Genomic DNA, 18,212 nt, shown 5'->3' with positions numbered 1-18,212 from the left:
AGTCCAGCCTTGGAGTAGGCACTTGTCCACTAAGGAACTATATCCTTCTCACGTTGTTGCCAGCGCTCCCTAACCGGTATTATACTAAGAGTATCTTTCGGGCAATTGCGAATGTTATTGGCAAGGTGATCAAAATCGACTATAATACGACTGAAGGGAAGAGGGGTCATTTTGCTCACCTTGCTGTAATAGTTTACCTAAGTAAGCCACTGTTGCCTTCACTTGGTATCAGACGATTTTTCTCAACGGATTAAGTATGAAGGGTTACTGCTCATTTGCTACGTATGTGGTCATTTTGGTCATATAAAGGAGTCTTATGTACATAAGGATGCTGATAAGGGCAATAGGTCTACGGATAAACTGACTGAAAATATTTCAACGGGGGATAACAATAATCACGATGCGGAAGAGTTGCACGGCCCATGAATGGTCGCTGCAGGGCGTCAATAGCAGCTGCTGGGGAAGGCTGCAAGCACACCGGTAACATCAGATGAAACAATTATAGATAAGGCAAGAGCCAATTCATCGCGATTTAATATTTTGGATGCGATTGATGAGACAGATTGTGAGGGATTGGCTTCTGTTTCGATTTGGTATCAGCCATCATTTTCACAGTAGCATTCATGCTATTTAGGTAAATAGATCCTGCCCTAATCATTACCTCCGTCGCGTGGAACTCAAAACACTGTTGGAACCATTGTCGTATATAATTTTGACTACTGTCAATCCTATTGCTCAAGTAAGTACCAAATCATATCTCTTTCGAAAAGGAACATGCTCTGAAAAGGTGGTTTATTGTCTCTACATCATGATAGAACAAATAACCCAAATTAGTTTCCTTTTAGTTCATTCCTGACTGGCACTAGATTATTGCCTTCTTTCCGCAACAACATTAACAATTTTACATGGAAGTTTCAATTTCCATAATACTTTCCACTTGAAACCAAATGCATTTTAATCCTTATGGTATCCAAAGATATTGTCTATCAACTTCAAAATTACAAGTACTACAAATAGTCTTTTACTTCAATTCCACACTATTTTGACTTCGTAACTTCCAACAAAAACCTAGGAATATGGGATTTCAGGTTTATATCAGTTGGTCTCCATCTTCTATTTCATCATTAAAAAGTCAATAAATTTCAGACAAAAAGACTAGTCATTTACCTTCACAATGCCCCAACTTTTATGAATCTGCTAACATTTTAAGTATTTAAGGTGACAAAAATCAAATAAACACTATCTAATGCATTAGAAATAAAATCTTTAAATACCACAAAACTTTTAGGAACTACAGTCGCATAGTAGATAATTGCAAATTTCATAATTTTAATGAAAACTTCTCTCAACCTGCAAAATAGATCAAGGATCCTTGCACATAAACTAAAATCTCAAACCGCTAAATTAACAGATATAATGTCTAGTTCATTCTCCTAATTAGCTCGTTGATGTAATTTTCACGGTTGCCAGCATCTCCACCTTCAACATAGTGGTTTCTCTTCTTCTTCAGACCTCCCAATGGTGCCTTTAGCTTAAATGGCCAAAGAAAGTTGTTGGCCTCCTTAAAATGAGGCCCCACAGTCATGATCTCATGGATGAGATCTTCCACACAGATGATGCCAAACTTGCCCAAAGCCTGCAACAAGTACAAAACCAATTGTTCTTACAAAATGTCCGACATCAACATGAACCACCATAAATGAAAAGTTACAAACCTGCTCAACAATGGCATTGTCGGTAAGAGCAATTCTCTGCTTGTTCAACTTCCCAAAACCTCTTTTGTAAATCAACTCCCTCACACTCTTGAGATTAGGGTATCTAGATGCATACATTACTAAGAAATAAGCAATGGCAAGTACATAAAACTAGTAAAAGAGAATGCAAGGAAGCAGGAGAGTTTAAAAAAATACCCATAAGTCACATAAGGTTCAACAAGGTGAAGCATGTTCATTGTTGCCTTGTTCACTTTAAGAAAAACACCATTGAAAATCTACATTCCATTGAAGCAAGCACCATAATTTAGATTCAGATTTCATTTATTTATTACACAAAAATATTAAACAGTTTCCACTAAATTAACGACGGTCTCCCTACAGTGTTAGAAAGGCTCACTTTTACCATGATACCCAAAGTTTCAACAAACCCACACTTGCCTTCAATTTGGGCAAAACTTCTCAAACAAAAGCACATTAATACCAACATATAAAACGATTAGGGTTATTTCAACAAGATATCATAACACAGATTAGCTTTCAAAGGGAAATTAACTTCATGCACAGCACACATCCAGGAAAAATAGGAGAATTGATTCTCATAACACAGAGTTTTAGTTTTGGAAAGATAAGGCAAGTTACCTGTCTCAGACGCAAGAGCTGCAAGATCTTTCTTGTCCTTGGGTGCATGGCATTAATACTGAAAACATACATTCACAAAATGCTGCCGTTTAGAATTTACATTCATAAACCAATGAAATGTCAAAATATTCACATACCCTCGAATTCGAATGATGAACAAAAGCTTAGCTTCCGGATCAACATAAAACCCTCCTTTTAACTTGGCCTCGCGCTTCAATTGAATCAACTCCTTTTCCTGAGGATTACAGACAACACAACACAATTCAGATACTTTCAGGACTACAGACAACATAAATCCAAAAAGAAAAAAGGAAACAGCGAATTTACCTGAGCCTCATACTCCTTTGCATACTGCTTGGCTCTAGAGAAAATCAGCTTGCGGTTCTCAACTTTCTTCTTCTTTGCAACTTCAAGCTCCTGCTTTTTAGCAAGTTCCCATTCTTCATTCCTCTTATTCTTCTTCAATAGTGACTCGGGAACCACAGCCTTAGCTTCCTCACCCATCTCTAATCAAAATTATATCCAACCAAAACCAATCAGGAAACAAATTCCAGGTATCTAACAGTCGTAGAATAAAACCCAATCCATTCTTTTGTGTTAATGTAGAGTTAGTAAAACTTTTTACAGACTAAACCTTGCACAATCTAAGTAAAAAAGATGACCCCTTTTTTTTAAAATAAGCAATTTAGTAAAACAAAATCAATGCCTGTACGAATGTATAGTTAATAAAATTAAAGCAAAACAGAAAATACAATCAAAGAAATACAAATTTCTAACCTTACTTGGATGCGGCTGCTGGAGAGTTATCAAGGGCTTGTACAAAAATAAAGAGTAAAAGGGGAACGAGAAGAGACTTTGAAAATGTTAAATAGGGTTTTGTTAGGTTTTTGATGATTCCATGGATGGCTGGGATCCTGTTTCCCCCTTTTAAGGAACAACTCAGATCGGGCTTAGCCCAGATGGGCCCATATCCGAAAAGGCAAAAAAGGAAAAAGTGATCCGAAATTTTTCGGGGTTTTGAACCCGACGTGAATCGAACACGCAACCTTCTGATCTGGAGTCAGACGCGCTACCATTGCGCCACGGATCCAGGTGGTATTACCGTGTCCATTAAGACTATTAGTTATAAATATTTATAGATCACTCTGGGAAAAAAAATACATATTCTATAAGAATATTGGAACGGTTGAATAATAAATAATTTTAGTTTGTCCTGTAAGTTAGATTGGGGCTTAGCTTCAGAGACCAAGTAGATAGGGCAAACTATTGTGTGCGCAGAGCTTTGATAATTCTCCAATCTTAGCAAATAGAGCAAACTAGGAGAGGGTTGTTTAAAGTTCAACGTCGAAGCAAAGCAAGAGCCAAGAAAATAGTAAATATTATGGGTTTTGTACGAGACTTGGGTCTCATAATATGGAAGCCTTTTGGCTATCTATCATTTGTGGTCTGGAATTATTAGTAGAGCTGTAGCTGGCTAGCATCGAAGTTGAATCCGATTCGTTACTCCTCATCCGCTTCCTAATAGGCAGTGAACAGCTCATGTCCATGTCCAGCCTCGGAAATATATGGTGAATGAGATTTCAAACAAGTTTTATTTCACTTTATTTTTCTCATGTTCTTAGGTCTGGCAACATGCGGATTAGGAATTCCAGTTTCAAAAAGAAACGTTATTATTCAAATGCCGAGACTTGAGCTCTGCTATTGTATCGGACTTAGCTCCACAAACACATGCTCTGGTAACTCTCGCTGGTGGTCTATGACAGAAGCAGCAAGTGCAGTTTAAAAGACGTAAAATGCAACTCGGGCCTCTTGCTAATAAAATTTCTTGGCAAATTAGGGGTGTTAATTGTGCCGAGCCAAGCATAAATACTGAAAAGCTTGAGCTAAATCAAATATTTACTTTTAAGCTCGTTTATCAATTTTTGTGTTTGAGTTAAACCTCATCATTTGTATTGAAGCTCAAGCTCAAGCACATTGTAGAGTAATGGTAATGCCATGCAGATTTGATGCTTTTACTAATACTGTTTCTAATTTCTAAATGAAATTAAAGACCCCTCCAAATAAAACCCAAAATACCTCCTAATAAGGCCAAGTTTATTAATTCATTCTCCTAACCACTTCATTGATGTAATTCTCACGGTTGCAGGCATCTCCTCCTTCGACATAATGGCCTTCTCTTCTTCTTCAAACCACCCAATGGTGCCTTGAAATGAGGTCCCACAGTCATGATCTCATGGATAAGGTCTTCCACACAGATGATGCCGAATTTACCCAAAGCCTCTCACCAGTAAAAGCGACAGGCATGCTTATTAAATGCTCGTCACCAGCATGAAACCGTAAATGAAAAATGATACAGACCTGTTCAATGATTGCATCGTCGGTCAAAGCAACTCTCTGCTTATTCAACTTCCCATAACTTCTTTTGTAAATCAGTTCCCGAACAATCTTGGGGTTAGGGTATCTAGATGCATACATTAAGAAGAAATAAGCCATGGCAACTATATTGAACTGGTGAAAAAAAAATTCCAGGAAGCCAGAAAGGTAAAAGATACCCATAAGTCACATGAGGTTCAACAAGGTGAAGCATGTTCATTGTTGCCTTATTCACTTTAAGGAAAGCGCCATTGAAAATCTGCATTGAATAAGATGCAAACGCATCAATTTAGCTTTAGATTTTGTTTATTTATAAGAACTATAAAAATGTTCTGGATATAACAACTTCCATTCACCCCAGTTTTACCAGGTCGAAGCAGCATCATACAAAAACATGCACATTTAACAATAAGATGATACTCACTAAGAAGCTAAAACATTAACTTTTAATTTTTGAGCATACTACTGAAATCAAATACTCTGATGTTTCAACAACTTCACAGTATAAATAAACAATTTAAACAATAATTTTAATTGGACAGAAAGTCTTAAAGACTAGCACAGCCAAACGTAAGGTGAAATGGGAAATGGATTCTCGTAAGTCATAACCTATAATTCACTTAGTTTTGGAAAAAAAATGATGCAATAAGCTACCTGTCTTAAACGCAAGAGCTGCAAGATCTTTCTTGTCCTTGGGCGCATGGCATTGATACTGAAAAACAATCATTCACACCATATTACCATTTAGAATTTATATTCACATGCCACTGTGATGTCACAATAATCAAGCATACCCACGGACTCGAATGATAAACAAAAGCTTAGATTCAGGATTCACATAGAACCCTCCTTTCAACTTTTCCTCCCGCTTCAACTGAATCAGCTCTTTTTCCTAACATCACCGGTCACAGACAACATAAGTGATAAGCTTTCAAGATTTATCAAAAACTAAGTAACATAAATCCAGAAGACCAGCAAATATACCTGAGCCTCATACTCTTTTGCATGCTGCATAGCTCTTGAGTAAATGGGCTTGCGGTTCTAGACTTTCTTCCTCTTTGCAGCTTCGAGTTCCTGCTTTTTAGCAAGCTCCCTTCTTCATTCCTCTTATTCTTCTTCAACGGTGAATCAGGAATCACAGTCTTAACTTCCTCACCCACCTCTAATCAACGGACGGCAGGCAGGGATTCCCTTATTCATTCAGGAACGACTCGGGTCGAGTTTAGCTCAGATCGGCCATATCCGAAGAGGGAAAAAAAATAGATCCGACTGTTTCAGGATTTTGAACCCGACGTGAATCTAACACACAACCTTCTGATCTGGAGTCAGAAGCGCTACCATTGCGCCACGGATCCATTAGGTTTCACCATCACATATACCTGAGCCTCATAGTCTTTTGCATACTGCATAGCTAGCTTGCGTTTCTCGACATTCTTCCTCTTTGCAGCTTCGAGTTCCTGCTTTTTAGCAGGCTCCCATTCTTCATTCCTCTTATTCTTCTTCAACAGTGAATCAGGAATCACAGTCTTAACTTCCTCACCCACCTTTAATCGACGGACGGCAGGCAGGGATTCCCTTATTCTTTCAGGAACGATTCGGGTCGAGTTTAGCCCAGATCGGCCATGTACGAAGATGCCAAAAAAAGATCCGACTGTTCCAAGATTTTGAACCCGACGTGAATCGAACACGCGCAACCTTCTGATCTGGAGTCAGACGCGCTACCATTGCGCCACGGATCCATAGCTTTTACTCTCAAATATACCTGACTCTCAGACTCTTTTGCATACTGCATAGCTCTTCAGTAAATGAGCTTTGCGGTTCTCGACTTTCTTCCTCTCTGCAGCTTCCAGTTCCTGCTTTTTAGCAAGCTCCCATTCTTCATTCCTCTTAATCTTCTTCAACAGTAAATCAGGAATCACAGTCTTAACCCACTTCTAATCAACGGTCGGCAGGCAAGGATTCCCTTATTCTTTCAGGAACGACTCGGGTCGAGTTTAGCCGAGATCGGCCATATCCGAAGATGGCAAAAAAAAAAAAGAAGGATCCGATTGTTTCAGGATTTTGAACCCGACGTGAATCGAACACGCAACCTTCTGATCTGGAGTCAGACGCGCTACCATTGCGCCACGGATCCGATCGGTGTCATTCCTAATCGTTAAATTTAATTGGTCTTTTCTTGTAAATAAAATTGTTTTGATGATAGAGAACTAGGTAAATTTAACATAAATTATAGATGAACTATTACTGATAATATAGTAACAATTAAATTTAATTAATGGTAAGATACACTGAACTATTAATGGGAGGCTTAGGCTTTAACTTTGGAGATGACATTGTTGGAAGAGACAGTCATAAACCGTGAACATGGACCGTAAAACGGACATGAAGCAACTCAAAAAAACAAGGCCAACATAATATAAATTAAAATAATTCTGAACAAAACTTATACTTGACATAATTTTTAAGTCATAATTAAATTTAGATTGAGTCAGATATAATTTACATTTTACATATAAAATATATAATATTTTGTACGTCCATGTCAATGTTTCAATATAATGTGATTCTTGAGAATATTATTAAGAATGTAACATTATAGCATTTGATATGCATAATAAAATATTCGTTAAAATTTATAAGAAAATTACATTGATATATTTGGTTTATTGTACATTTTATTGGAAATATAATTGTAAAATTCAAAACTACTCCTATAAAATAAATTACACAAAAAAAAAACTTATACAGTTTGAAGGATATTTAACAAAATTTAGTTTAATATTAAAATGTAAATTAATCTATTTATTTTAAAATCTATTTGTTTTAAATAAATTAATCTCCATATTAATGTATGATTGAATTTAAAATATTTAGTATGTATTTAAGATAGAATGTAATTTAAAATTTAATTTGATATTTTTAAACTAAATTTAACATTAAATAATTTTTAAGATTTTATAGTGAAAATCTATACTAATATTTACTCTCTAATTGAGTTAATTGAGTTTGTGTCATAAGTCAATCGAACACCAACTTTATTAAATAATTTATTAAATTACTTTACATATTTAAAAGAAGTTGCATTCTTATAAAAAGTACTTTTATTCTTTTTACATTTTAAATAAAACTAATAAATAATTGTATATAATAGTATTTGAAGTGAATACATGTCATCAATATGCATAAAACATTAACTTTATCATTCCAATCAATACTCCATTAAGATTTTTTTTACATTTTGATATTATTACACGAAAGTTTCTACCCACATTGTTAGTATCTATATTATTATTATTATTATTATTATTTAATTGTATGATTAAATTTATGTTACGAGTAAATCAACACCAACTTAGTTAATTAAATTATTAAAATAATCTTAAAATATTTTTAAACCTTATTGACGTATTGCTATTCTTATTATTATTATTATTATTATTAATTTCAAAATTTATGGTGTCATTGTTTATTATATATTTCTAATATATATTTATATTGTTATTGTTATTATTATTATTTAAGTGCATGATTAAATTTGTGTTACGAGTGAATTCAACACTAATTTAGTTAATTAAATTATTAAAATAATCTTAAAATATTTTTAAACCTATTGAAGTGTTGCTATTATTATTATTATTATTATTATTATTATTATTATTATTATTATTATTATCAAATTTTACGGTGTCATTTTTATTATAGATTTTAATATATATTTATATATAATGAAAAATTTTAACCACCGAAAATTTACTTTCCTACCATTAGTTACATGAATCATATTCTCATGACTGAAGGAAATAATCCCCAATAAAATATTATATTCACAAGAAAATTAATTATTATCAAAGACAATGATCACTCTTCCAAAAAAAAATGCACTCATAACGTGGAAATTCTTTGGTTGAAACATATAAGTTAAATACAAACAGTTCATTTTAATGATTAGTGATTAAATTATTGTAAAAATAAGAATATATTTTTGGTGAATTATAATAATAGGATAAAGTTTAAAAATCAATATGACTAACACAATTTAAACTCAAATCACACATGAGGTAATAAACACTATTAATCATTAAGCCACCACGTTTAAATATTATTCAAGAATTACTGTAAATCAAAACTTCATTTTAACAATAAATTTATTGGGATGTTGACTTCCTCAATCTATTTTTATTGTCATAAAACAAAATAAAATTAAATAATGCCCTAAGTATTTCAGACCTTGAATAAGATTGAGTCTCTCACAAATAATAAATTAATTTAGCTTGTGAAATTTTTTTATTGATGTTTAAAATAACAATTACTCAAATTAGAGGTGAAATTAAATTCTACTATTAATGTTTGTACTTCGGAGCTATTAGAGTGGGATCCATTTTTGGGGGAATATGAGTCGAAGCAATAATAAGAATATTTATAATGGAACATATGTTACAAATTTTTGAGAGATAGTTTACTAATAGACTGAGGGATAAGCAATTCACCTCATTTACATCCATATTATGAATGTTTGGAATTCATATTATGTAAGGAGACATTGCTTTTACTAGTTCGAATTGAAGGGTGATGTAAAATCGGTATATTTCTGACATTATATCCATAGTTAACGCATTCATCATAGTTAGAAGCCCCAACTCCGTATCATTGTCACGATTAATATCGTCACTAGCATCAATATTGATATCATCAATAAGAAAACCTTTAAGCTTGTTATCCAGAACTTGTTCAGAAACACTATAATAATTTAATCAATTTGAGTTCATTTATCTTTCAAATTGGTAAATTTTAGTTTATCTACTTTTCAAAATTTGAAATTTTAATTCTAATATAAATAATAACAATTAAATCTGTTTGGTTAAATTCAATTATTAGTATTGTTATATATGTATAATTCTATATTTAGTGTATATTCTCTAATTGAATCATTATAAGTCTTGATACTTTTCAAATTTTTAAATTCTAGTCTTGATAGAATTGATAGTTGTTAACCAATTAACAAGATTTTTAAGGAGTAATATGTAAAAATAATAAGTTGACACGATATTACTTATATGTCAATATATTTGTGGCACTAAATTTTAAAAATAAGAAAACTTAATAAATTTAATGATTATTGTTTGACGATAACTAAAATTTTAAAAATTGAAAGATAGGGAATAAAAAGGGCAAATTACCAATAAAAGCCCATTTTTTTTAAATTTACCGAAATGGGCCAGGTCAGAAATTATTTACCAGAATGGGCCAGTTTTTACAAAACGCGTCCACGTCAGCGCGTTGTCAGGGGAAAAAGCAAGAAAATGCTTCCTCAAGCGCTTTGCCTACGTGGACAGAAAACGCTTCCTTGAGGGCATGCTTTCTGTCCACGTAGGCAAAGTGCTTCCTTGAGGAAGCGTTTTTCCCATATTTTTATTAGGGTTTTCTGTGTTAGGGTTTTGGAAATTTGGGGTTTTTAAATCTTAGGGTTTTAAGGAATAAATTAAATAAATTAGGGTTTAGTGTTTGTTAATTAAATTAATTACTAATTTTAAAAATTAGATTATGGTTTAGTGTTTATGGTTTTAAGGAAAAAATCAAATAAATTAGGATTTAGGGTTACTTGAGTAAATTAATTATAAATTTAAAAAAAAATAGATTAAGATTTTAGGGTTTAGGGTTTTAGGGTATTTAAGAAAAAAATCAAATAAATTAGAGTTTGGGGTTTAAGGTAACTTAATTAAATTATTTGTTAATCTAAAAAAGCTTCTACGTGGACGCTCTTTTGCTATAGTAGTATCTGAAAAAATAAATTTGAAAAGACGTGTCTGCGCAAATAGTGTCAAAAACGCTTCAAGCAAGATGCATTGTCAGCAAAAGTACTGAAAGAAGCTTCCACGTGGACGCTCTTTTGCTACAGTAGTCTCCGAAAAAATAATTTTGAGAATACGTGTCTGCGCAAATAGTGGTAAAAACGCTTCAAGCATGATGCATTTTCAGCAATATTACTGGAAGAAGCTCCCACGTGGATGCTATTTTGCTACAGTGGTCTCTGAAAAAATAATTTTAAGAAGACGCGTCTGCATAAATAGTGTCAAAAACGCTTCAAGCAAGATGCATTTTCAGTAAAAGTACTGAAAGAAACTTCCACGTGGACGCTCTTTTGCTACAGTGGTTTCTGAAATAACTTGGGCTATAAATGAGCCAAATTTTGTTCTCAGGTTGCATAACCTACAGCAAAAAAAAAAAATAGAGAGGCTATGAAGGATAAAAATTAAATACGAGTGAACGCATTAGTGCTATTATTTACTATGATGGTGAGGTTCGTCACACCAAGAACGGTGTTGTTTTTTTTCGGAGAATACAATACGACTGGTTTTTAACCAGAACATTGATTTGACAGAACTTCGTAAAAGGATTAGGCGTATAATATTCAGAACGAAACCAATGAAAGTGTTATCTATTAGGTATTGATTTTGTGCTTCTATTGATCCAGTAACATATGACTCGTTCGACATCAAAGGTGCTCGTAGCTTGGAGGCAATGGTACAGACTCATCTTGCTAGTGGAGCACCATATATTGAGTTATATGCACAATTTGCATCGCCAAATGATACATTTGCGGCTGCTGTTCGAGAGGAATACACGACCCCTGCCCGATACTCCGTTAGTGGGTTACATAACACGGAACCGCCAGTTTTTGTAGCGGTATGGAATGCACAACCCCTGTACGACACTCTATTAGTGGATGGGACATGCACCTAGGTGGGTCGATGTTTGATGCTGGAAATACGTACTGGGGAACGACATCAACTTATAGTGCTTGGCAATCTACATCCAATTGGGGACGTTATGAAACGCCCAGAATAAGGGATGATGTACTCCCCATGACGTCCACCGGTGAGGGGACCTCATACGTCGCAGATGATGGTGGGTTAGATGATGAGTCCGATGTGGATCCACCTTGAGAGCCTAGCTGCGATGGTACAGAAGTTGGATTATTTTCTGAATCGGAGCCTATTCCAACTGAACCTGAAGATATTGAAGGGGGTTCAGATGAAGAAGAAGATCCACAATTCAGGGCATACTCGCCTCCAGCCTACATGCATAATGTTGATCTATCTGCAGATGATGCATTGGAGTTTCTAGATCTACCACACAGAACGCGTGATCATACAAGTTCGTTATTGGATTCGAGTGAATTTGAAGTTGGTAAGGAGTTTTCCAATAAGGATAGTTTTCTTAGTGCATTGAAACAACATAGCATCAATAACGTTGTTAACTACTACGTGGTTAAATCTAAATCTGATAAGTTTGAGGTGAAGTGTGCAGTGCAAGACGGAAGTTGTTCATGGAAAATCTACGCCTCATTGAGGAAAAGGACAGGGTTGTGGGAAACAAAAAAGTATAAAGGTCCACATACATGTGCTGCAGGTACAATATTTAAGGTTTTTGAATAATACTGTTATTATGTAATGTTACATTATTTAACGTACTTCGTTGACAGGTATTTCACAAGATCATCCCAAGATGGATTCAGCTATGTTAGCTAGCTTAATACTACCCACGGTGAAGGCAGATCCTAGGACTTCAGTGCCAGTCTTAATTGTCAATATTCGTAACCAAATGGGGTACACGCCATCTTACCGCAAGGCTTGGATAGCTAAGCAGAAGGCTTTGGAGAAGATGCATAGTGGGTGAGACGCTTCATATAATGAAATATGGTAGTGGTGTCAAGTGCTAGAGAGATACGTCCCAGGTTGCATAACAGACCTTCAAACAAAACCTGCATACTACAACGACTGATTGCTCCGTGGATGCCAAGTATTTAAGTGTCTCTTCTAGAGCTTTAAGCAATGCCGAGACACATTTGCATATTGTAAGCCATTGGTACAAATTGACGGTACCTTTATGTACGGTAGATATACCCATCGGCTATTGCTGTAGCACCCCAAACCCGGCCCAGACATTATGGCCGGATCCGACATGCCACATCGAAACGTTCAAAACATTTTATATTGTTGATCCAGAAAAACCTACTTAGGGTTTTAAAAGATAATTTCATTATAGGTTAAAGTGAATGGAAGCTGTGCATCAAGTAGGAAACCGGAAAAGAGGAGGTGAGTCTATCGGACTACTTAAGTACCAAGCTCCCTTCAGATCCAATCCTAGACATGCACACCGCCATTGTCACACCTTAACGTCATGTATATTTCTAGGAAACCAATTTGATTAAGTCATTTTTAAGAAAGTGATTAATTTTGGAAAATACTTTCATTGCGGAAGCTCTACTTGTTGTCGTGTTATTTTGAAATCAATTGTTGTTTTTTTTTTTTTGAAAATGCGCCCTAAAGCTATCCAATTTCAACAGTTAAAATAAGTAATACCTATCTTAGTAATACATATTAAAACCATCAAAAATAATTAAGCGACCTTATTACATTTAAAAACCCAAACCTCAACGTAAATAATAGGATGTCCAGTTCACCAGAAGAAAACCAAACTTTCAGAACGGGTGGCCACTCCGAATTCTCTCACAGCTCCAAGCCCACTATGGTTGGGGATTTCCTGTGTGGATGAAAATAAAAGGGGTGAGTTTGGGGAAACTCAGTGTGTAAGGAAAACATATTCAAAGCCCAAGTCACTCAAGCCTATTGGGCCTAAGCCCATTCAGTAATAAAGGGTACTGGACCGAGCCCTTTTCAGATTATAATAAACTGGGCCTTAGCCTCTTATTCAGATAATGAAGATGGCCCATAGGCCCATTTCAAAATACATGCAACATCAATAACATATGCAAGCACATTTGGGGAGACTACTCAACCCACCAACCACTACACTCCACCCACCAATCCTAACATTTTGTATAATATTCCATTTAAGTACTTTTATATATATGTATATATATACACGTATATTTTAAAGTCTAGATTATTTGTGATTTCTATTATGCGTATTATTATTATTATTATTATTATCACATATATGTATTTCTTATATCTTCATGTTATATTTTATCTTTTATTATTATGCACCTCCTATTTTGATTTTGATTTTATTTTGAGCCACTTTGTTTGTTTTGTTGTTGCAATTTGATTATTAATATTGTCATCATTACTATCATAGTATTTTTATTATTATTCCTTTTAATACTCTACCTAGATTATTATCCAACATTACTTTAACTATTTGTTTGTTATTTTTATTTCTAAATGTAATATTATACGTACACCTATTTATCCTTAAATTTTGTATTACTTTAAGTTGTTTGATTTATTTATTTATATAATTTCTATTTTTTTTCTTTTTGTTCATTATTACATATATTTCTTAAATATGATTGTTTATAATCTCATGTTTTCACCAAATCTTACTATTGTCATTGTTATATTATTTTAACCCTTCTTTGTTATTTATTTATTTCTTTTGATGTTTTCATATTCATTTTTATGCATATTCCACTTTCTTTCATTATTATTCTTATGTATATCATGGTTTAATTAATATTAGATTTAGTTACTAATTGCCCCGGCATACTCGTTGTTTTATTATTATAGATAAGTCGTTATGTTGTTTATTCGTGTTATCATTCTATTATTATTCCAATCACATCATGAGCCATGTTAAAGGTTCATTCTTTACACTGAAACTCAAATGATATGCATGGTTTTAAACATTGCATACATATTTATTTGAATATAGAAAAAAAAAAATAAGGCAATATTCCGTTCTTGGAAATTCGAGAAAATCGTGTCCTAACTTATTGGGTATTGATTTTTCTCATTTAACCTAAATAACGGCATATTCTTTTAAATCATAATACGAGTTTTAAATAAAATGCTTACTCTCTGAGATTTGAGGTGTTGTGTCCTAACTCACTGGATGTGACATCTTATTACCTCGAGATAAGTTTTTTTGCAAATACGGCAATATTTCGTGTTTGAAAATTTTGAGAAATCATGCCCTACGTGTTGGGTTTTGATTTATCACTTGACCGAATAAACAGATATCCTTTTTAAAATTTCAATGCATGAGATTTGGAAATCATGAGATGATTTTGGGTATCGAAGGTTGGAAATGTCGTGTCCTACGTGTTGGATGTGATATTTTACTCATTCGAAATAAGAGAATCTTAATATCCACTTCAAGTTAGCTAAACATTCATAAAAAGGGATCGTATTTCAAAATTTATTTTAAAGCTTTTCAATTTTCGATATTAAGATATTAATTAATCAATTAGGTACCAATTTTGGGCGTTATGAGGGTGCTAATCCTTCTTCATACGTAACCGACTCCCGAACCCGTTTTCTCAAATTTCGTAGACCAAAATATCGTTTTAGTAAACTAAAATGTTTTATTAAAACAAGGGTGATCCGATCACGCCCAATAAAGATCGGTGGCGACTCCCGTTTTAATTTTCACTTTCAAAACAAAGTTGATCCCCGTTTTTTAAAAAAATGGTTTCGACAAAAATATTCAAAATGTTGCCTTATTTAAAATAATTTCCATTTTATTAAAAATATAAAAGTAAATTACAATTATTTTATTTAAAACAACCTTTTATCTAATTACATGAAATAATATAAAAATATTTAAAATGTTGCCTTATTTAAAATAATTTCCATTTTATTAAAAATATAAAAGTAAATTAAATTACTTTATTTAAAATAACCTTTTATCTAATTACATGAAATAGTATAAAAATATTCAAAATGTTGCCTTATTTAAAATAATTTCCATTTTATTAAAAATATAAAAGTAAATTATAATTACTTTATTTAAAACAACCTTTTATCTAATTACATGAAATAATATAAAATATTCAAAATGTTGCCTTATTTAAAATAATTTCCATTTTATTAAAAATATAAAAGTAAATTACAATTACTTTATTTAAAACAACATTTTATCTAATTACATGAAATAATATAAAAAGATTCAAAATGTTTGTATAAATATATTAAAATAAAAATTAATGTCCGTGCCGGTCGGATTCAGTGCCACATAGAGGTCGTCGACGGTTACGCGTTGGATTCCTCCTTTGTCCAGCTTCCGGCGGGGGTTGTGCTTGCTCCAGCGAGGATTCTGGTTGTAAGTGTTGGAAGGATGACCCACCTTGATAGAATAGTGACTGTGGAGGTGTTTGCATCATTAATAGCGGAGGTGTTTGAAACCCATAAGGTGATGGGGATTGGTAAAAAGAAGAGCTCCCAGACGGCCCCTCCTGTGATCCTTCGTGCAACGGCTGCCTATAGATCAGCGGTCCACTCGGAGTAATCGAAAATGGAGATGAACCGGGCTGTGCATTCCAACCTGCCATAGGACAAGAAAAAGGAAACATATAAGGGCTAGGATACATAAAAGGGCTAGGATACGTACTTGGCATCATCTGAAGAGGCTGTACTGTGGGTGTCGACGGTTGAACTGTTGGGCCCGGTGACTGTGTAGGTCCTGTTGCTGGGCCGGGTGATTGTGTGGGTGCTGTTGATGGGTCTGCGTCGTCGTCCCTTCTTTTAGGATTTAAAGGGCCACGTCGTTCCCTTTGGACACGCAATTACCGCTGCCTCTCCTCTTTTGATAGTAAATATGGCTTGCCATGGATCCTAAACCATGACAAGTATTCTGGCACGCACGCCAACTCTGGAACGATGATCGATTCCCGAGTAGGTATATAATTATACCGATCTTCCCATATTTGGATATAGTGTGACCAGAATCTCGACCAATCCGTATGCAATTGCCGTAAGTCAATTTTGCGATGATCATCCAACACCTCAAGTGCCACAGAAATCGGTTGTCGGAATCTAAATTGTTGTAATACTCTGTCTAATTGGTGCATCTCCACAATAGCAAAGTTGACCAATGGGACCTTCACGTGCCAAACGTTCAGATTTTGCAAGTATTCATCTGGAATTACTGCCCGAATTGCCGGATCCTCGTATGGTGTTCATTGAAACTATATAAAAATGATGGAAATATTAGTTAAATAAAAAATACTAAATACTAAATACTAAATACTAAATACGAATCCACTATTTTATTATGTATGTATATATATATTTTTAATACTTACTTGTGCTTTCGACCGTTGCTCTAATAGAAGCCGTATATCTTCAAGACAGGTAGGTAATCGAGCATAACTTGCCGAATGGTTCTACCTAATTAAATAAATTTTTAGCATACGATTATATTTTAAATCTACGTAATAATTGTAAAATCTAATATAAAATTTACCTCGTTATGAGTGGGAATATATATGGGTGGTCCACTCGAGGACGTAAAAATAGAAAGCAAAACCGTGCCCATGATTGCAGTAGTGATAGGCAACCTCCAATTTTCGCTTTATTCGGTTGCGTAGCCCCGCACATCTCCCAGTACAGTGTTGCCAACACGGCAGACCCCCAACTAAATTCACCAGCTGCTCTAAAATCAACGAGTTTCAGCAGCTATCTCAGATGTACAAGTTTTCATGACAAGTCCGGCATCAGATAACTCCAATTATCTGAAGAATGTATGTTCGAGCATATCGAATTTTTTCTAGTTCGGTAGAATCATCTTCCAGCTTCGGAAATGTGTCTTGTAACCAGCCCATCTCGATCCGACCTCCGTTAATATTATCCGGAATATCACCCAAAAGCTCGTAGCATACCGCTCCCCAATCAGCTGAATGAACGGACCCAGTGACTGTGTCCCCGTCCACCGACAATCCTAATTGCAAATGCACGTCTTCCAAAGTGATAGTGCACTCTCCACATGGAAGATGAAATGTGTGCGTCTCGGGTTTCCACCTTTCTATCAACGCACTAATAAGTTTCGGGTCCAACTTGCACCCCCGGCCTATCATCGCCACGTGCCAAAAATCTGCTTCCCGTAGGTAATCCTCTATCAATGGTGATGGAGGACCAGTCATGTTAAGGATACAGCATTGCAATATCTGATCTACGACTTTTATAAGAAATAATAAAATAAAAATTATTTAAATTTGCATAAATGACAGAAATCTTAAATAATATTTAAATATTAAATTTAACACTTACCATTTGCATTTGTTCGACGGATATGTGTTTATCATCGAAGCGAATTAATTATCCGCCATTGCTAACACGATCAAATTTTTTATTTTAAAAATAAATTTAGAAAAATAAAATTAGAGCTTTTTGAAAAATTAACTAGAGTTTTGAGAGGAATTTAAGAGAAATTTGAGAGATTTGAGAGAAATTTGAGAGAATATTGAAAGATTGAAGATTGAAAGGATTTAAGTGTGAAAAAATGAAAGGGTGGGGTTTTATAGTTTTTTTGGACCATTGGGGTTTACTAACAAGAAAAAAGTAGCTGTTACTCTTTTTCAAACACGGAAAAACGCTTCATCAAGGAAGCTTTGCCTACGTGGATAGAAAGCGCATCCTCAAGGAAGCGTTTTCATCGTAGGCAAAGCGCTTCCTTGAGGAAGCGTTTTCCTGCTTTTTCCCCTGACAATGAGCTGACGTAGACGCTTTTTGTAAAAACTGG

General features: G+C 34.4%; 3 protein-coding genes and 4 non-coding genes across 8 annotated transcripts; all 7 read right to left on the bottom strand.

Moving 5' to 3' along the window:
• Positions 1 to 1,247: 1,247 nt before the first annotated feature.
• On the bottom strand, positions 1,248 to 3,288 carry LOC108454213 (60S ribosomal protein L7-4-like). 2 transcript variants are annotated; one of them, XM_017752596.2, is made up of 7 exons: positions 3,132 to 3,288; positions 2,682 to 2,860; positions 2,492 to 2,589; positions 2,355 to 2,412; positions 1,911 to 1,990; positions 1,716 to 1,818; positions 1,248 to 1,636 (listed from the first exon to the last, which is right to left on the bottom strand). In XM_017752596.2, the coding sequence occupies exons 2-7, from the start codon at positions 2,856 to 2,858 to the stop codon at positions 1,421 to 1,423; spliced, it is 732 nt and encodes a 243-aa protein (XP_017608085.1). In that variant the 5' UTR covers positions 2,859 to 2,860; positions 3,132 to 3,288; the 3' UTR covers positions 1,248 to 1,420. The 2 variants fall into 2 exon arrangements, with proteins under 2 accessions (XP_017608085.1, XP_017608086.1); XM_017752597.2 differs by having other exon boundaries at positions 3,137 to 3,278.
• Positions 3,289 to 3,372: 84 nt separating this feature from the next.
• Positions 3,373 to 3,444, bottom strand: TRNAW-CCA (transfer RNA tryptophan (anticodon CCA)). The gene has a single exon. It is a non-coding gene; the product is annotated as a tRNA-Trp (tRNA).
• A 788-nt stretch (positions 3,445 to 4,232) lies between these two features.
• On the bottom strand, positions 4,233 to 6,933 carry LOC108454937 (60S ribosomal protein L7-2-like). Its single transcript, XM_017753577.2, has 5 exons — positions 5,712 to 6,933; positions 5,522 to 5,619; positions 5,382 to 5,439; positions 4,907 to 4,986; positions 4,233 to 4,815 (listed from the first exon to the last, which is right to left on the bottom strand). Exons 1-5 carry the CDS (start codon positions 5,739 to 5,741, stop codon positions 4,578 to 4,580), a joined length of 504 nt encoding a protein of 167 aa, XP_017609066.1. The 5' UTR covers positions 5,742 to 6,933; the 3' UTR covers positions 4,233 to 4,577.
• On the bottom strand, positions 6,011 to 6,082 carry TRNAW-CCA (transfer RNA tryptophan (anticodon CCA)). The gene has a single exon. It is a non-coding gene; the product is annotated as a tRNA-Trp (tRNA).
• On the bottom strand, positions 6,393 to 6,466 carry TRNAW-CCA (transfer RNA tryptophan (anticodon CCA)). The gene has a single exon. It is a non-coding gene; the product is annotated as a tRNA-Trp (tRNA).
• Positions 6,790 to 6,861, bottom strand: TRNAW-CCA (transfer RNA tryptophan (anticodon CCA)). The gene has a single exon. It is a non-coding gene; the product is annotated as a tRNA-Trp (tRNA).
• Positions 6,934 to 17,187: 10,254 nt separating the features above from the next.
• Positions 17,188 to 17,613, bottom strand: LOC108455540 (protein MAINTENANCE OF MERISTEMS-like). Its single transcript, XM_017754086.1, has one exon. It carries the CDS (start codon positions 17,611 to 17,613, stop codon positions 17,188 to 17,190), a length of 426 nt encoding a protein of 141 aa, XP_017609575.1.
• Between the last annotated feature and the right edge of the window lie 599 nt (positions 17,614 to 18,212).

This window comes from Gossypium arboreum, chromosome 9, assembly GCF_025698485.1.
Source record: "Gossypium arboreum isolate Shixiya-1 chromosome 9, ASM2569848v2, whole genome shotgun sequence".
NCBI classification, from domain to species: Eukaryota; Viridiplantae; Streptophyta; class Magnoliopsida; order Malvales; family Malvaceae; genus Gossypium; species Gossypium arboreum.
Note: the sequence above shows the minus strand (reverse complement) of the source record. Positions and strands in the feature narration are given on the sequence as shown.

Coding starts and splice junctions, on each gene's coding strand:
- LOC108454937 (XM_017753577.2), bottom strand. CDS start 5,741: ATGCAGCATGCAAAAGAGTATGAGGCTCAG. Junction 5,620..5,711: donor CAAAAGAGTATGAGGCTCAG/GTATATTTGCTG, acceptor CGGTGATGTTAG/GAAAAAGAGCTGATTCAGTT. Junction 4,816..4,906: donor GAACCTCATGTGACTTATGG/GTATCTTTTACC, acceptor GTATGCATCTAG/ATACCCTAACCCCAAGATTG.
- LOC108455540 (XM_017754086.1), bottom strand. CDS start 17,613: ATGACTGGTCCTCCATCACCATTGATAGAGGATTACCTACGGGAAGCA.
- LOC108454213 (XM_017752596.2), bottom strand. CDS start 2,858: ATGGGTGAGGAAGCTAAGGCTGTGGTTCCCGAGTCACTATTGAAGAAG. Junction 2,413..2,491: donor TTCATCATTCGAATTCGAGG/GTATGTGAATAT, acceptor GTATGTTTTCAG/TATTAATGCCATGCACCCAA. Junction 1,991..2,354: donor AGCTCTTGCGTCTGAGACAG/GTAACTTGCCTT, acceptor AATGGAATGTAG/ATTTTCAATGGTGTTTTTCT.